The following is a 19,729-nucleotide window of genomic DNA, read 5'->3' on the forward strand; positions in this document are numbered from 1 at the left end:
ATTTGATTTAGTCACAAATTAAGTGACTAACACGACAGTAAACTCACATGAAGCTTGACTTTTATCATGCTTTAAAACACAGTATCAGATATGAAAATGTCTGAGCCAGTAAAAGTGAGCCTTGGTATGCTTGATTCATTAACCCATTGCAAGGGCAGACCTGAAAATTAGACCCGATTCTGGACTAGTTCCTGCAATACCATAGACATGTTATTGATTTATCCTTAAAAAGGGTGTGTTATCTGTCTACCCTATGAATAGAAAATACAGCGCCAAAAAAATGGGTTAAAGCAAAGCAGCTCACTAGCTTGGGCATAGAACAATGTGCTGTGGATGACTGGCACACCAATTTTCCATCTCCCTATGTGGAAGCACTTGGTGAAATTTATGTTTGCTCATAGACTTGAACTTTTATAAAGTTACACTCAAAAAGCAATATCACATAAATCATTTAGTCAATGCATTTCACCATGCACCACACTCTAGGAGTTATTAAACAGGAAAAAAGAAGTCTTGCAATGAAGGATGCCCAAGTCCTTTATATGCCAAGAATTGGGTCCTCAACAGGAAATGTCTAGAATATGCAAAATGATTATGGCATGGTGGCGAGGGTGTAAACAGGGATATAAAGGGGAAGTTCTGAGCCACTAAAAAAATATATCTTTTTGCGGCAGAGAGCGGAAGTGAAGTCGGAGTGCAAAGCCGGTTGGGAAGGTAAGTGATTGTTATTTAAGAACTTACCTCGACACCAATGGTCTTTTTGCAGCACAGAGCGGCGGGAGCTGGGCGGAAGTGAAGTCGGAGCGCAAAGCCAGTCGGGAAGGTAAGTGATTGTTATTTGAGTGGGTGTGTTCTAAACCCCAGGTCCTACAAAGTAGGGCCTCCTCTAACCTAAATTAAAAGTCCACAGACTTGCCCTAAAAAGAGGGTCCAAGGAAGTTCCTGTGGATTGAAGAGTGAGGCTTTAGCTCAGGAGTCTTTGACAAGGAGGTTGAGTGAAGTGATTGCGCAACAGTTGAAGAGGGTGAAGCGACTGGGCTTGTATACCTTTGAGTTTAGAAGACTGAGAGGGGATCTGATTGAGACATATAAGATTATTAAAGGATTGGACACTCTGGAGGCAGGAAACATGTTTCCGCTGATGGGTGAGTGCCAAACCAGAGGACACAGCTTAAAAATACGGGGTAGACCATTTAGGACAGAGATGAGGAGAAACTTCTTCACCCAGAGAGTGGTGGCTGTGTGGAATGCTCTGCCCCAGAGGACAGTGGAGGCCCAGTCTCTGGATTCATTTAAGAAAGAGTTGGATAGAGCTCTCAAGGATAGTGGAATCAAGGGCTATGGAGATAAGGCAGGAACAGGATACTGATTAAGGATGATCAGCCATGAATATATTGAATGGTGGTGCAGACTCGAAGGGCAGAATGGCCTACTCCTGCACCTATTGTCTATATATCTACAAAAAAAGGTAGCATTCAAATTTCTTCCCCTACCCTTACACAAGTCAACATCAATGCTTCCAGCCAGAGAATATATTGACAAAATTCCACTGAATGCTGTGATTATACCAGCTATTGGAAATCTATACTTCTTTCTAAAACTTCTTTTAACTTAAACAACAATAATTATCCTTTATTCTGCTGACTTGCATTTAATTGAATATCGCATCAACATATTCGCTATGCTGGAAGTAACTACTGAAAATAATTCACAGCATCCTTGGTACAATCAACAGTGTTATAGTTCCCTACAAATCAAAACAATAAAGATAAGAAAGCCATTTTCCACCATTATTTAGTTACAGAGTGAACATTCACTTGGGTGGAGGACAAACACACTAATTGCTCAACAAATTAAAATAAATTTTGAATAGCAAAGCAAATTTAAACTTGACTAATATGGTGGATTTAACAGACTATTTTCTAACTGCCACATTCATGCTTTTTAAAAAGTGCTGCTAATTAACACACTAAGGGCTGTGACTCCATTAAAATCAAGGATCAACAACAAAATAGTCATGTTGTTACCTATGAAAATACCTATGGAACTGCATGCTTCCTAATTGTAACTTTTAAAATTCTTGTTAATAAAATTTAAACAAGATTAAACTTGGAGGCATTGCATAGGACCAAACAGATCAACAAGAAAGGATACTTAATACTCAAATCTCTGAAGCACTAATCGTAAGTCACACACACATACTTATCTAAATAAAAAGCTTCTGAGGCCACTTAATACTCAAACTTCTGAAGCACTATGCATAAGTTACTCACACTCGCATATAACAGCCCAAACCACGTTGAACTGGTTACATATTTAAAGATATCTCAAACTTCCTTGAAAAATAACAATCAAGCCAATAATTTCTAATTACCTTTCCCTTTCTGGAGAATAGTGGTCATCCAGCATCCTGTGTCTGTCCATTCGGCTGATGGTGTTGTACTGTTGAGAACAGCGACTGCTTCTAAGACCCAGCTCTGAGCTTCTGCAAAATATAAATCAATTAATATAGTGGCTTTCTAAGAATTTGGGATACATCCTTTTCCAAAACTCAATAATCCGAATCGAAGACATTGTACTTTGACAAACAGATTTTGCGTAACAAATTGATGGTAATATGTAAAATAGGCTTCTGATTCACTCATCTGTTCTGTCATACCATTGAAGACCAATTTCACTTGTCACTGATTTCATATAGAGCCAGAGTCATAGAGATGTACAGCATAGAAACAGACCCTTCGGTCCAACTCGTCCATGCCGACCAGATATCCCAACCCAATCTAGTCCCACCTGCCAGCACCTGGCCCATATCCCTCCAAACCCTTCGTATTCATATACCCATCCAAATGCCTCTTAAATGTTGCAATTGCACCAGCTTCCACCTATTTAATTGCTTAATATTGCATATGTTGTCTTCAGCTGTGTTTCAGCAAATATAGCTTACAGACATTAATATTTTCGTTACATTTTGCTGGTTTTAACTATACACCTCAAGATCCTGCCAGACCGTGATTCTGCAACATTGGATATCAGTTGACTGGAGGAAAGAGTTCTGTCCATTCTGGAACAGGATGTCCTACCGATGATACCAGAGGATCAAGGAGCTTTCCTTGGCAGCACCAATGATTTTTGAGAATATGATAAGAAGACAGTTGAATAACAATAAGGGCTGCATTTTCTGACATAAGTGGGCATCAATAGATGGGCAAATGCTTCCAGATGTCCTTTACACTTTGAAGCTGCTAGGATGTGAACTTTCCTGAGGGTCCAAATGTAAATTTGGAGATCAACTTGCTGCCAGAGATAGCTGACCCAAGGTAGAAAGTGAGTCTGAAGATCTGAAACAAAGATAGAAATTGCTGGAGAAACTTAGCAGCTCTGGCAACATCTATGGAGAGAAAGCAGAGTTAACATTTTTAATCCAGTGAGTAACAGTCCAGTTCTGAAGAAGGTACTGGAATGAAAATATGAGCCCTGTTTTCTCTTCTCAGATGTTAGTAGACCTGCTGAGCTTCTCTAGCAATATCAGAAATTGAGTCCAGCCAGCACCAGAGCAGGCAAGTTAAAAGGTCTACCTTGATTCCCCAAAAAGCTAATTTGCATATTTCAAAATGACTCATCCATACACAGTAAAACCTTCTGATTAAGTTAAACTCTGCACAGCCTGTCTCCACTTTCCATTTTATGACAAGAATTCACAATCCCTTTTATAACAATTGAAAACTGTTAAATAACCCATAAAACTCCCACAAGGAACAAACAACTTCAAAACAGATGTGCAAATAGAATTAAGTACTTGTAAAATGATTATGAACATAAGAACGTACAAGCATATAAATTAGAGCAGGAATAGGATATTCTTCCAGTGGAGCCTTCTATATCATTTTATATGATCTTGGCTGATCTGATGAGGCCTCAACTCCACTTTCCTGCTCACCTTCTATAATTTTTGATTCCCCTGCTAGTCAAGAACAAATCCAATTTTGCCATACAAACACTCAAGAATCCACCACCACTTGCTAGTGTAGGGAATTCTTCAGACTTGTGACTCTGAGAAATTAGGCAATTGCATTAAACCAAGAACCAAAATATGGCAAGGCAATAAACAGAACTGTTATCGCAACAGATGGTGACACGTAATATATAATAGCAATCGGAAGAAAACAATGGGTATTATCTGGTAGACTAAACTTCAGCAGAGTAACACATAATTTACTGTTCCATCCATTTCATGAACTTTTTGAATTCATCTGAATGCTTTTCTACATGAAAAGTGTACTGTCCCTATCTCTCAGCAAAGTTCAAATCGTATCTGCTATGAAGGTTTACCATCACATGTCTGAACTGGTTAATTATATGATAACATTTTAATGGTGAATGTAAAGGAGACAAAACTATTTAAATTAGATTTTAAAATTCTTCCTGCCTCTCAACCACTTTCAGGCAGCTAATGGCAAGTTTGAAGGTTGCTACTAAAGTCCAGCCGTCTCACTATTTATCACAACTTTTCATAATTACTAATGATCATTAATTACTAATGATCTAGATATGAATGTAGGTGGTTTAATGTACACAACAACAGCAACAGAGCCAGCACTGCACTCTGTGGTACACCAGCAGACACAAGCTTTTAGTTGTAAAAATGACCTTTAACCAGGAACCTCTGCTTCCTGTTACCAAACCAATTTTGGATCGAATTTGCCAAATTGCCATGGATTCCAAGGGTTCTTAGGTTTTTGACTGGCTTACTATGTGAGACCTTAACAAAGCCATACTGAGGTCCATGTAGACTACATCAACTGCGCTCACAAACCTAGTCACATCTTTAAAAAATTCAACTTAAAAGTTATCAGACATGATCTCCTAACAAACCGTGCTGACGACTTGATTAACTCTTGCCTCTTCAAGTGAAGATTAATTCTGTGCCTCAGAATTTTTTTTCCAATAGATTCCCTTCCATAATTGTTAGATTCACTGGCCTGTAGCTTCCTGGTTTATCCCTACCACTTCTGTTGAATGATTTTTTGAATGAAACATTAGCTCTCCGCTGCCACATCTCCTATGTGCACAGATGGTTTGAAAATTATCAAAGCTTCTGCAATCTTCTCTGTTGTCTCCCACAGCAGCCTAGAATAGATCTCATCTGGTCTTGGGGGTTTATCCAGTTTCAAATCTGTTAAAACAGCTTTGACATAACAGTCAGAGATGGTCAACTCTGTTTTGGCTGGGATTGTCTTGGAGACATATAATGGCCACTGGGCTGATAACTGGTTTGAGGCTAGCCTTCTGCCCCCATCAGAAAGCAATGACCATCGCTGTTGTTGTATGCACTCCTTAATGAAGAGGACCCTGTGCAGTCCAGACTTCATCTGAAATGCCAGTGGGGCGAGGATTATCAGAACACGGGCTAGTAAATAGTTGGGGGAAAAATTACTATTTTTGGGTGGGGTGAGGTTTTGATGAACATGGGGCACTTTCTTTTGGCTCTCATGCTTCTTTTCCCAGCTATATGTTTGTCAGGCAAGAGTTTTGATATTTGGTGCTGAACATCCCTCCCTGCCATAGGTCAAATCACAGAAAGGAGCATTAATTGGCTTTCATTTGGCCGTGAGTGAGTTTCCAACCCCTTGTCTGTTACTGGGAAAACTTGAATGGGAGTGGGGAGGTGGCATGCAGAGCAATTGACACGCCATTCAATTTTATCATCAGTTATCCCACTTTCAGGGCATGCGGGTAAAAGGATGGGGGTGGGGGGAGAAGAGACATTCCAAGTACAGCCCATAGGAGAGAGGAGCCATGTACTGAAGTTTGCTGATGATACTCATTGCTAATTTTTGGATCAATCCATGGAGATATGCTACTGATACAAACATGAAAGTGTGATTTAAACATAATGCCAGTTGCGACTGAAATTTTCCTTATAAAGGACCAGCAGCTTCTTGAGACCACAGCAGTGCCTTTTCTATTTTGCATTTTTACCATAGATGTAAGCAAGTTGTACATTTTTGTTGAGTTTTCTTAAATAAGCTGCTGAATTCAGAATGCAACGTTGACAACGTTATTATCTTAACTTTACCCTTTCATATTTTTACCAATACACCAGTAGATGTTTCATTCCCTCCAGTATTCTAGATCCATTTATAACCCTACCTTTGATGAGGAGGAACACTGGGGGATCGGGAACGCGCCCTGCCCATACTGTCCCCACGAAGTGGTGAGCCTGATTGTGAACAATGGTTTGATGACATTACTTGCTCTGGAACAGATAATGTTGAACTCTGAATATCTCTCCCATTGTGTCTATAATCTGCAGTGAGAAATGTAAGGAAAAAATCATTTTGGATTGTTATACATATACTCTTAAAGAATAGTAAAACAGAGAAGTGTACAATTTTGTTTGGAGCAATGGTCAATTGGGAACTTCTACCAGATGATTTTTCCACTGCAGTCACAGTGTTGGTTTGCAATGCCCATTTTGTAAGGTCATCAAAATCAAGCTTCTATCTCAGACTTTCTTTGAACACAGAATCACAGATGGCGGAGGAGGCCATTCCACTAATTGTGCCTGTACCCATTCTATTACCTGGGTGCCGATCTCTTTTCCCCCATATTCCTGCACATTATTCCTACCAAAATAATTAAAACAGTTAACAGTGGTGATGTATGGGCATAAGTATTGCAGAACCCCAGACTAATATTCAAGGGACATGGGTTCAAATCCATGGCAGATGTGAAATTGGAATTCAATTAAAAAAGAATCTGCAATCAAAAGCGAACCTAATGATGATCATGAAATCATAGTTGATTGTCATAAAAACCCATCTGGTTCTGCAGGGAATTCACCAAAGAAATCTGCCAACCTTTCTTGATCTGGCCTACATATATCTCCAGATACACAAAAATGTGGTTGACTCCAAACCCCCTCTTAAATGGCCTACAGGGCCAAACAGTTTAAAGGGCAATAGGGATGGGCAATAAATGTTGGCTCTGGCAGCAGTACCCATAGATACGTACATCTCTTCCAACCCATGCACCAAATACACACACATGAAATCAATCATTATTGCTTTATACCAAGCAAGATTTTCTACATGAGCAAACTTCTGCTTGGCTTTGAAGGGCTTATACTCTGAAAATACTTATATTTGGAATATTAAGTTATGAAGTCCTTACCTCATAACTGCTCCGAGATCTACAGAAATCAGTGAAACCAATTAAGCATTTTTGATTGAAGAATGGTCAATTCCGAAATTGTAAATGTGTGGGATAAATTGGGATAAGCAGGAGAGGAATGCATTTGAATAACTTTCATACCTGAAGAAACGACCCCAATTCCATCATCACAGTCATAGTCAGAGACTTCACTATCACTGATGCGCTGAGATCCTAAAATTTAAAAGAACATATTTTGCAAATGACCTATGTGCTTTTGCAGAAGGACTCCGCATGATTTTTTTTCTCTCATGAGCAACAAGTGAAAACATGGATTTGATTCTAAGGTCTGAAAAACAGGTTTATCACTAACAAGTGTCTGTAAATTTAGAGAAAAATAAACCAAAACAATCAGGCTCATGCAAGAGGTTTATTAAAATCATACTATCCAATTTATGAAGAGGTACTGATTCAAAGAGAGCCTGCAGTTCCTAATTTTGTTTTTAACCACTTCTCTTCTCCAAATTCTGACAGTTCTCGTGATCCATATATTTACAGCCTTGGAAACAAAGAAACTGGAGACATTTTACTGCAATGTAAGTTTGAAGATTCAGGATGGATATATATCAGGAAACAGCTCCTGTATATAACCATGGTTTCTGCAAACTGGTCGCAAACTTGCAATCTTTTTTTTGTAGAGTCTTAGAGATTCTGTGCTTTGTCCAAAATGGCCCCAGGACCACAGAACAAGAAAGACCATGCCCTTATTTGATAGAACCTATGTTTGCTGGTAGGGGAAAGGAGGTGGCATATAGTTCAAACATGAAGGAAACGCAGATTAATAGAGCCAACTGAATTCTGTGCTGAGTTCAAATTGTCCCTATTTTTAATGGAGCAATGTGTTTTTCAACAGTGTGTGACATTTAATTTTTAGAAGTACACTTGAATGCTTGTAAAAGGTAGATAAGGTCTGTGAAGTGATCAAATTACCTGAACATTCTGAAAAGGAAACAGCCAGCTATATCTCAATTTTAAAAATGATGCTTGCGCTTTTAATAGCTGTATGTTGACATAACCCGATGGGGTATCATTATTGTATTATTACTGTTTAACTGTTACCACAATTTATCATTATCAAAGTGGAGGGCTGTAGATTTACAGTTTGATTACTATTCCAGGTTGTTATTAAGGGATTAGCTATCATTGATGTAAGGCTATGAAAACAAATGTTTGTTTTACAGGGAATTAAGTACTTAAGGGATATTAGCTATACTTAATGACATTTTATCAATGAGTGTGTTTTGTCTCCAATGAGAGCATGTCTGCAATAGATACTGAGAATCTTGTTTTGTTTTATCACCGCATCTGGAATATTCAATTCAGTTTTGATCTCTCTACTTAAGAAAGAATATACTTGCCATGTTTGGAGTGCAGCAGAGGTTTATAAGTTATTACCAGGGATGAGGTCAGATTGATTCAGTTGGGCTTGTATTCATTGCAGTTTTAGAACATAGAACATAGAACAATACAGCACAGAACAGGCCCTTCGGCCCACGATGTTGTGCCGAACTTCTATCCTAGATTAAGCACCCATTCATGTACCTATCCAAATGCCGCTTAAAGGTCACCAATGATTCTGACTCTACCACTCCCACGGGCAGCGCATTCCATGCCCCCACCACCCTCTGGGTAAAGAACCCACCCCTGACATCTCCCCTATACCTTCCACCCTTCACCCTTGTAATACTCTGTTGTACCCGGGGAAAAAGTTTCTGACTGTCTACTCTATCTATTCCTCTGATCACCTTATAAACCTCTATCAAGTCACCCCTCATCCTTTGCCGTTCCAACGAGAAAAGGCCTAGAACTCTCAACCTATCCTCGTACGACCTACTCTCCATTCCAGGCAACATCCTGGTAAATCTTCTCTGCACCCTCTCCAAAGCTTCCACATCTTTCCTAAAGTGAGGCGACCAGAACTGCACACAGTACTCCAACTGTGGCCTAACCAAAGTCCTGTACAGCTGCAACATCACTTCACGACACTTGAATTCAATCCCTCTGCTAATGAACGATAATACTCCATAGGCCTTCTTACAAACTCTATCCACCTGAGTGGCAACTTTCAAAGATCTATGTACATAGACCCCAAGATCCCTCTGTTCCTCCACCTGACTAAGAACCCTACCATTAACCCTGTATTCCGCATTCTTATTTGTTCTTCCAAAATGGACAACCTCACACTTGGCAGGGTTGAACTCCATCTGCCACTCCTCAGCCCACCTCTGCATCATATCTAAGTCCCTCTGCAGCCGACAACAGCCCTCCTCACTGTCCACAACTCCACCTATCTTCGTATCATCTGCAAATTTACTGACCCACCCTTCGACTCCCTCATCTAAGTCATTAATAAAAATTACAAACAGCAGAGGACCCAGAACTGATCCCTGCGGAACTCCACTTGTAACTGGGCTCCAGGCTGAATATTTACCATCTACCACCACTCTCTGCCTTCGACCGGTTAGCTAGTTTTCTATCCAATTGGCCAAATTTCCCTCTATCCCATGCCTCCTGACTTTCCGCATAAGCCTACCATGGGGAACCTTATCAAATGCCTTACTAAAATCCATGTACACTACATCCACTGCTCTACCCTCATCCACATGCTTGGTCACCTCCTCGAAGAATTCAATAAGACTTGTAAGGCAAGACCTACCCTTCACAAATCCGTGCTGGCTGTCCCTAATCAAGCAGTGTCTTTCCAGATACTCGTAAATCCTATCCCTCAGTACCCTTTCCATTACTTTGCCTACCACAGAAGTAAGACTAACTGGCCTGTAATTCCCGGGGTTATCCCTATTCCCTTTTTTGAACAGGGGCACAACATTCGCTACTCTCCAGTCCCGTGGTACCACCCCCGTTGCCAGGATGAGAGGGGCCTTGATTGAAACATATAAAATTCTGATAAGGATCGACAGGCTAAATGCATGTTTCCTGGGATGTAGAGTCGAGAATGAAGGGACAATCTCAGAATACAGGGCAGGCCACTTACAACTGAGATTGAGAGTGAACCTGTGGAATTCTACACCACAGAAGACTGTAGAGGCCAAGTCAAGCAATATGTTCAAAAAAGAAAAAGAAAAACTTTTAGTTTTTAAAGGCAAAGAGTATAGGGAGGCAACAGAAATATTGCATTGAGGTAGAGATTCAACCACGATCATACTCGAAGGACTGAATGGTTTAATCCTGCTCCTGCTTCAAGGCTCCCAAGGAGGATATTGGGTGAGTTGGCACAGAGGGTTCACAGTTAGTAGTAAATTTACACTGAATTTAATAGGGACATAGGGTTTAATGAGTGGGTTGGCATGGAGATGATGAAAGGACCTGTTAGTTGGGAAGGGGGCAAAAGTTGTCATAGAGGATTTGAGGGTCATGTTTTAGCATGAGTTAGCAAGTTTTGGGGCATGGGGATGGGGTTTCTGAGGAAGTGAATGGTGAAGGTTGGAGGACCTAATGTTAAATAAAACATGGGAAGAAGTTGAAGAGCTCAGAAGCAGGCCTTTTAACCAGCTTCAGCACTAAGCAGCACATGTTCTCACTTCTGAATTGACTCTAGCTTGCATCAGACCTCCCACCATCAGAAAAATGAGACTATTATTTAGGATATCTTTTCCCTCAGATAGATACAGGGAATTGAGGTTCTGGCCTTTTGCATTGACCTTGAGAGTAAAAATTCAAGCTATAGATTTAATTTTATCTGAGTCTAACAAAATTTCATATTATCGTTTGATCATGCTGAGCTCCCAAACAAGTTTAAAAAAAGCAACGTAAAATACCCACAAAATTTGTTCAAGATCCCCTTGTCAAGTAATTTCAGTATATGTACTTCTGAAATTACACACTTTTTCCAACTTCCAATATCAGAGACTTTTAAGTTTAATTCCTTTTTATTGCTTGCTAACTGAAAAATAATACAGATTTCTTTGTTGAACATTTCAGTCAAACCTGCGCTGGTAATAATGTTGGGTACAATTTTAGTGTTAAGTTATTCTTCAGCATTGTTTGAAAAAGAAATATGTTTTTGTCCTGCTTATCAGGAAAATTCACAATTTATTAGTTCATTTCTCAGGTATTGTTCTGATCAATCATTGCCAACCTGCCAAGGTTAAAATCTTAACAAGGCTTAGCAGTTAACTCTTAATTATCACTCATTGTTAAGTTCTCCATTGCAAAGCTTCGACCACAGTCCACTCTCCAACTAATCTCTATTTATGCAGTTTTCCACTTTAATTGATGCTCTTGCAAATTGGCCCGGTGAGTGGAGAAAAAACTTTGATAAAACATTTCTTTTTCAGCAATGCTCAATTTCAGTATTACTAAATGATTATAAGTTACATATCATTATACCCTACATAGTGGAACAGATTTTCTGGTATTGGGGGTGGCAATGAACTGAATGTATTCTGTTGGCACACATCTAGACTGCAAAAAAGTCCTGACAAACACGTAGCTGCAGTTGCCTGGGATGTTTAAAGTTCTGATTGACTGAAAAGCACTAGCTGGGACCCTGTGTAAATGTCTCTTGCACTGATCTAAGGGTTAGATACCTGGGCTCGATACAAGCTACTTACTCAGATCCTTATCCTAGAATAGTGTCATCATTTACTTGCTGGGATGATCCAGCAATTATCAATTCCAATTGAATTTTCACAGAAATCACCCACATCCCAACCAAGCCCAATATGAATATTCATGTCCACAACTCAATTTTCAATCCCTGGACCTGTATTGCGATTCCCACTTACTCACTTAAAGACCGACTCATGCACATATACACTGACCCACTCATTTATTAGCCCACTCACTCACAAATTCAACTTGTCCACTTGCTCACTCACTCATCCATTAATTCAACTGCACATATACACTCAACCCAGTCACTCAGACATCCATTAGCCCACTCATGCACACATACATTCACCCGCTCACTCACTCATCCATATCCCCACACACAAAAACTCCACTGAAATACTTGCGACATTTAAAAAAACAAATCAGTATAGAGTTAAAAATCACACAACACCAGGTTATGGTCCAACAGGTTTAATTGGAAGCACTAACTATCAGAGCATTGCTCCTTCATCAGCCGAAAACTAGCGCTTCCAATTAAACCTGTTGGACTATAACCTGGTGTTGTGTGATTTTTAACTTTGTACATCCAGTCCAACACCTGCATCTCCAAATCATATCTGAGTATAGTTGCTGATATTGTAAAAAGTTGCTGGTTGTTGGAGGAAAAGGATAAGGTAGCATGTCTGCTCTCTCCACAGCTCTTCAGATTAGATTAGATTACTTACAGTGTGGAAACAGGCCCTTCGGCCCAACAAGTCCACACCGCCCCGCCGAAGCACAACCCAACCAATCCCCTACACTTACCCCTTACCTAACACTACAGGCAATTTAGCATGGCCAATTCACCTGACCTGCACATCTTTGGACTGTGGGAGGAAACCGGAGCACCCGGAGGAAACCCACGCAGAGAGTTTTCTCTGTGGATGGCTGCATTAATAAATTATTGGGTTGTATTCAGGGAGTTGTAAAGGTGCAAGGAGGTAAATAGGAAGGAATGATCTCTACAGTGAGTAATGAAGCGCATGACATCACCATTAATTTGAAGACCTGGCCGGTAATATTTAATGGGCAATTGCCTCCAAGATCTTGACATGCATATACTTTAAAAGCAAGGTATATATTTCTATAGTAAGCTCGATAGACCCAGAACCAGAGTCTGAGATTAATTATCAAGATAGTAAATGCTAGGAACATAATAATTAGTCCAACATGATGAGCTCTGATTGAAAAATACAATATTTCATTATGGGCTTTATATGGTGGTTCCTACATTGCTGTTTGTAAAGTGAGGTTGAAGGGCAGAAATGTGGCACTTATTATTCAGGAGTTTGTTTGATTAGCATTGGAGACCAAGGATTATTTACGGATAACTTTCCCTGATGGGAACATAATAATTTAGGTGGTTATCTAATTTAAACTCCTTGCATAGGAAGACTTGACATTGGTGGCACTGTTTAAAACAATGTTAGGTCGCTTATCACAACTGATCTTGCTGCTATTCTTCACTGTTTGAATGCTATCATATTAATTTCAGCAGACATTTCTGAGACCTGACAAACGGTGGATCCCTCATTAGGTTGGATTTGTTTGGAGGGACAGCGTGGAACAAAATGAGGTTAACCTGGCAAGTTTTAAAATGTAATTTTAGGATTCCTTGTGGATCATGATGTACAAAAGTGCCTTGAATCTCCCTCACTCTCAAAATACCCACCCCTGATGTTCCAACAAAATAACCAGAAGGCAACATTCTCCTTGTTCCACTGCTGTGGTTTCCTAATACCGATGACCAGTCAGGTTTCACAGATAGACAAATGAGGGAAATAAGGTCCAATGTAAAGATTGTCAAGAAATCAATGTATCCAGATCCTTCAGATTCACTGCCAGCTTCATATCTCACCTGGACTCCTGCCCCATCCACGCCTTTTTCTTCTCCAGACTTAACTATTCCAATGTGCATCTGGTTTAATCTTCTGCCAATGTGAGGTTATTCGAATTTCTGTTATCCATGCCTGAACTCCATCCAAGTTATGCTCACTGATTTATGTTGACTCTCAGTTGATTAGATTAGATTAGATTACTTACAGTGTGGAAACAGGCCCTTCGGCCCAACAAATCCACACCGACCCACCAAAGCACAACCCACCCACACCCATTCCCCTACATTTACCCCTTCGCCTAACACTACGGGCAATTTAGCATGGCCAATTCACCTAACCTGCACATCTTTGGACTGTGGGAAGAAACCGGAGCACCCGGAGGAAACTCACGCAGACACGGGGAGAATGTACAAACTCCACACAGTCAGTCGCCTGAGGCGGGAATTGAACCCGAGCCTCTGGCACTGTGAGGCAGCAGTGCTAACCACTGTGCCACCGTGCCGCCCATAAAGTTGAGTAAAGCTTCAGGTTGACATTCATGTGTTTGTTCCAAATCTCTCAATCAATTTGCACCATCCCATGTCTGTGATCCATTCCAGTCTTATAGTCTTCAAGACTTCTGTGCTCCGTCATTTTCTGGCCTTTTTAACATCACTAATTTTAGTCATTCTACCATAGGCACCATGCATTTAGCTGCCCAGTGTTTAAACTCAGTAATCACAAGCTTAAATCATGCCACTGTTCCATCTTCTCTTCTTCTTTATGATACGTTTAATCCCTTTGATTGAGCTATCGGACAGCTGTCTTAATACCTTCTTGTGTGGCTTGCTGTCAAACTATTTTATTGTGTTCTTCTTTAAGCTTCTCCAATTTTACATGGAGACATGGTCACATAATGCTGGTTGATCATCCTTCTCCATTTCTTCGTGCCAGTCATTCATTCCTCATTCTTGCCATTATATTTTTATATCTAGTTTCTTCTCTTTTCTTCCTCCTAGTCCCATATCCACCCCGAATACACTTTATCTCTCGCTTTGTGGATCAAATGGCCTTATCATGATAATCTTGTCACAGCTACTTCTTCAATACTTCCATACTCTTCACTGTCCCCATGATTTGCTGCTTCCAATTTCTTTTTTCTTGTTTACATCAGCATTCACAGCTCATTGGCATTGAGTCATTCTTCCCACCTTGATGTTGTCTACATTTCTGAACTATACAAAAAGGCAGGTCGAACAACCGCCTTGTGAATTCCTTATTTCCAATACTTCGCTATCACACAACACTTAATTGCACTTCCTCCAATAACTCCAACTAGACCAAATACATTACTTAATTCCTATTTTTATCTTGTACTCCCACTGACCACAGGTACTCAAACTGATTCACTTTCTCCAAATCTTTAACCACAACATTTACACTTTCACTGTTAAATTAAAGTCACTACAAATGCAAGATGTTGTTGATGTATCCACGTCGTCTTTACAATCCTAGACCATGACATAACAGACAGTAACGCTCTGAAGATCAAATTTGAAGATGAACTTTTCATAGGTTAAGCACCAAAATACCACTTGAAAAATTTGGCAATATAGCTGTGCTTCCATTTTGCCTGAACAGCATTGTAGCAGATCTTTGTGCATTGCACCTGAAGAAGAATAAATGAATGTCAGAAAGAATGTTTAGATTGCCAATTTCAGTGGCAGTTCAGAAAAAAAAACTCACAAAAAGCCAAAAAAAAAGGCAAAGTTTTCAGAGTTGTGGTTTGGCAGCATCTCTCTTAAAAAGAGAGGCAGATTTTGCACAAGAAGACTCTTATCTTCTTTTACATAGGCAAATTATTGAAGAAAGCTGCAACCTTTTTAAACTTACTAATAGCACCTGTGTTTGACATAATGGTTTCCTCTTTGAAAATTAGCTTAAATGGTGCAACAAATACAACTCACCTTAGAAGCATACCACTTCACCTTCTATAGAGCTAGCATCAATTGCTGTTGCAATTATCAATTTACACATCTGCATTTGATTTTGAGTGTGAGTTTTATTGATCATCCACAGTAAAAAAAAGTACAATAATCTTGATGCAACAGTGGCTTATTACTGTAGATGTTTTTACGTAGCTGCCTACTCCACACCAAGGCACTTTTTCATATCAACTTTTATCTTGGTTTAAGAAAAGCTACTCAGAAAACTAAAAGCTACTTGAGTTGCAAGAAAATAGAAGACAAATGTTGATTGTGTCAGCATGTTTTACTTTTTCACAAGATCACAGGGGCACTTTTGCGCTTGCCTCATCAAACTCGAATGCCTTCACCTTCTTGTTGCTGTCAGCCTCTCCTGCCAGAGGAAGAGACAAACAATATCAGGGATGGAACTTAAAAAGTAGTAAAAACATAAATTCATCTATTCATCTATTACATCTTCAGACTCTAACACTTTTACACTTTTACACTTTTAAATGTTAATAACAACCAAAATAAAATCACTTACTTCTTAGGAAAGCCAAGATTGGTGATCAACGAATATTCTGCAGTTATTTCCATGTGGATTCACGTCCCTTTAAAGAGTTAAAGCACTGAACTTCTTATCAAATGAGGCATCTGCAAAAATCACGTGCTGCTACATGTACCAAACATGATCAGAAACATGTAGACAAAGGACAGTAATAGATCCCAGTAGGAATTCTCCAACTTAAGCACAGGATACTGTGCTATGTTGCCACAGAATGAAAGTAATTCAGGAAGAGTCTTTAAAAGATATTACATTTTAAAGACGAGTGCCCTTTGAGCCATTTTAAATGCAAATTGTCTTTTTTTCCTCAAATCACAATCCAGAGATTGAAAAGGATTTATGAAGTTTGTCCATTGATGTACACATGGTTATGTGGATGCCCAACTATTTAATCTTTGAATCTTTATAGATTGTCCATGATCTCCAAAAACCAATAAAACAAAACTCCACGTTGTGTACCAAACCCTGTGTTTCAACTATTGAACTCTGATTGGCAACACTTCACAAACAGCATAGAAACCACCATACCCAATAGAATATTTAGTCATTGAAACTTAATGTGCTTAAAACTTCAGTCACATTTCTTAGTAGATGTGTATCTATCTGCTATTACAAGAGATTAATTGACATGGGATTTTCTTTTGCTGGGAGTGTATTTCACAAATCTTCTACTCCATAGGTTTGTGGAAATTCCTTCTGATCTTGTATAAAGGTTTTTAATTTTAATCTGGTTTTCTTCTAGTTTTGTGGATGCACTTCAAATCAAAAGCTGAATTTGGCTTTTGTGGCACTGTGCTAGTTTCCCTAACTCTAGGCCAAAAGGTCGAGGTTTAAGCCCACTGCCCAGAGGTGTCATACCTGTACAGGTTAATTAAAAATAATTTTGCTCTTAGCCTTCATGGTACCTAGGGAATAAATATTCAAAATATCTTTTTTTCATTTTTTATTTCCGACTTGAATGAGAAATCAAGTCCTACAGATGCACTTTTGTTTAAGCGATCCACTTTATTCTTTTAGAAATGGTCCTATAATAAGCAAGATGTTCAGTAAGGATTTAACATGTAGATTGATAAGTTTAAGTAATGCACAGCATGTATGGCTATTTCCTGATTATCAACAAACTACTTCTGCAGTTCAAATCACTTCCCAACAACCTATATACCTGCTGAACCAAACATGAAACAAACACATTTAGGTCCTCCACATATATCCAATCAATACATTATTGCAGCCAAACCGATTTTACTTTAAAATGATACTTTTGATTTCAAAGAAGTCATAAAAAGCTCAAATATTCCACTTGACTAATTTCCCCTTTCCATCAATTTAATCTGAAAAATGCAAAACAATTATTAAGAATCATCGTTATTTTTCACAGAGGAAGATCAGCATCCTTTTGATTTCTTGCCAAAACTCGTTACAGCAAATTTCATTTTGAAAATCAGGACAGTTCATTTTTCCATCTCAAGGGTTCAATTGGTAAATGCAGAGTCCATCTGGCACTGAACCACTGATACCATAAGGTTTGTTCATTAAGTTAAGATATCCAAGTTGATTTTAGCCAGCTGAGCTGAAGTATAATTGAACTATAACTGAACTATAATTGAACTATAATCGTGTGGTCAGTTGAACTATAATTAGGCCAGATTCCTATCACTGCTTCTTTGGGGCATTTGATTTCTACTCAAAATACATTAAGCGGTATTTTAAAAATTTATATAAAAATACATTCGCATTGATCTGTATGACCAAATGACTATGAAGTAACAGGAACTGTCTATGACCAAGTGACCTGAACATTTTTAATCAAAAAATGTAATCAAGTAAGTGATGATCTATTAGTTATGAGAAAGTGAGGACTGCAGATGCTGGAGACCAGAATTGAAAAACGGGGTGCTGGAAAAACACAGCAGGCCAGGCAGAATCCGAGAAGCAGGAGAATCAACGTTTCGGGCATAAGCCCTTCTTCAGGAATGAGGCTGGTGTGCCAAGCGGGCTGAGATAAAGGGTAGAGGGGAAGGACGCTGGGAATATGATAGGAGGTGAGGGTGAGGGTGATAGGCCGGAGAGGGGACGGGGCGGAGAGGTCGGGAAGAAGATTGCAGATCAAGAGGGAGGTGCTGAATCCGGGGGTTGGGCTGAGATAAGGTGGGGGGAGGGGAAATGAGGAAGCTGGAGAAATCGACATTCATCCTGTGTGGTTGGAGGGTTCCTAGGCGGAAGATGAGGCGCTCTTCCTCCAGGCGTCGTGTGGTCAGGGTCTGGCAATGGAGGAGGCCAAGGACCTGCATGTCCTTGGCGGAGTGGGAGGGGGAGTTAAAGTGTTCAGCCACAGAGCGGTTGGGTTGGTTGGTGCAGGTGTCCCAGAGGTGTTCCCTGAAACATTCCGCAAGTAGGCGGCCTGTCTCCCCAATATAGAGGAGGCCACATCGGGTGCAACGGATACAGTAAATGATGTGTGTGGAGGTGCAGGTGAATTTGTGACAAATATGGAAGGATCCATTGGGGCCTTGGAGGGAGGTGAGGGCGCAAGTTTTGCACTTATTGCGGTTGCAGGGGAAGGTGCCGGGAGTGGAGGTTGGGTTGGTGGGGGGTGTGTTCCTGATGAGGGAGTCGCGACCATTCCCTCTGTGACTCCCTCGTCAGGTCCACTACTTATGCCCGAAACGTCGATTCTCCTGCTCCTGATCCTCGGATGCTGCCTGGCCTATGTTTTTCCAGCACCATATTTTTCAACTCTGATCTATTCGTTATGTCAATCTACAGACTCAAATCTTCAAAAACGCACTCTCAGGCACAACAAAACAGATTGGAAGAAAGTTCACATATCACACAAAAATGCTTTAGAAGTTAAATTAGCATCAACAGCAAAGCAATTCATTCAGGACTGAGAAAGCAACTAAAGCTTGGGTAAGAAGGCGAACTGATCTAAAAGTATCTCAAAATCTTTCTACATGCACAGCTAGAGCACTTCATAACAGTCACTCTCAAGTCATGTCTAAGACACTAAGTGTTTTCATCTGTTTAACTCATTGATGCATGCTAGCATTTTACCTGAATTTAATGCATATGGACCTGTATCTGGAAAATAAATGTCAGAATGGGATACAAATGAAACATATGTAAAAGAAAAACACATAATCCAGCAACATAATAGATATGAGCAGTTAATATGCCCAGATTGTTCGAAGATGTAATCAGACATGTTGGCAAATTCATTAGTAAATTGGATTATATACACCAAGTAACCTCACTTGCCAATAGTGCAGTGGTAATAAAAAAAAGCCAGCTGAGCAAATTTAAAGTAAAAGCTCCAGGAGTGCCACTACTTGCTCAAACTTGTGTCTGTCCAAACTACGAATTGTATTAATAATTGTGTTTTAAGCAGGAATAAGGAAAGGAGCTTAGGCTTTAGGGAGCAAGAAATGAAATGTAACACTGACTTCAATCAAATGGAATTTATTTTCATTACCGTCTACCGGATTTTGCTCCAACATGAAATCATAATAATCTGGTTTCACACCTTCGCTTATCTAATCTCTTTAAGTACTGGTCTT

At 39.7% G+C, this 19,729-nt stretch overlaps 1 protein-coding gene across 7 annotated transcripts in view; it reads right to left on the minus strand.

The window, feature by feature from the left end:
- rims2a (regulating synaptic membrane exocytosis 2a) overlaps positions 1-19,729 on the minus strand; it is a 1,169,411-nt gene that overhangs the window by 399,056 nt on the left and 750,626 nt on the right. For 5 of the 7 annotated variants that reach the window (XM_072570612.1, XM_072570611.1, XM_072570619.1 and 2 more), the window contains 3 exons: positions 7,315-7,386; positions 6,151-6,307; positions 2,375-2,485 (listed from right to left, as the gene is read on the minus strand). In XM_072570612.1, the coding sequence (XP_072426713.1) occupies positions 2,375-2,485; positions 6,151-6,307; positions 7,315-7,386 (340 nt within the window). Of the gene's footprint in view, positions 1-2,374; positions 2,486-6,150; positions 6,308-7,314; positions 7,387-19,226; positions 19,254-19,729 lie in introns of all 7 variants that reach the window. The other 2 variants (XM_072570609.1, XM_072570610.1) reach the window with 1 other exon arrangement.

Source organism: Chiloscyllium punctatum, chromosome 5 (assembly GCF_047496795.1).
Source record: "Chiloscyllium punctatum isolate Juve2018m chromosome 5, sChiPun1.3, whole genome shotgun sequence".
NCBI lineage: Eukaryota > Metazoa > Chordata > Chondrichthyes > Orectolobiformes > Hemiscylliidae > Chiloscyllium > Chiloscyllium punctatum.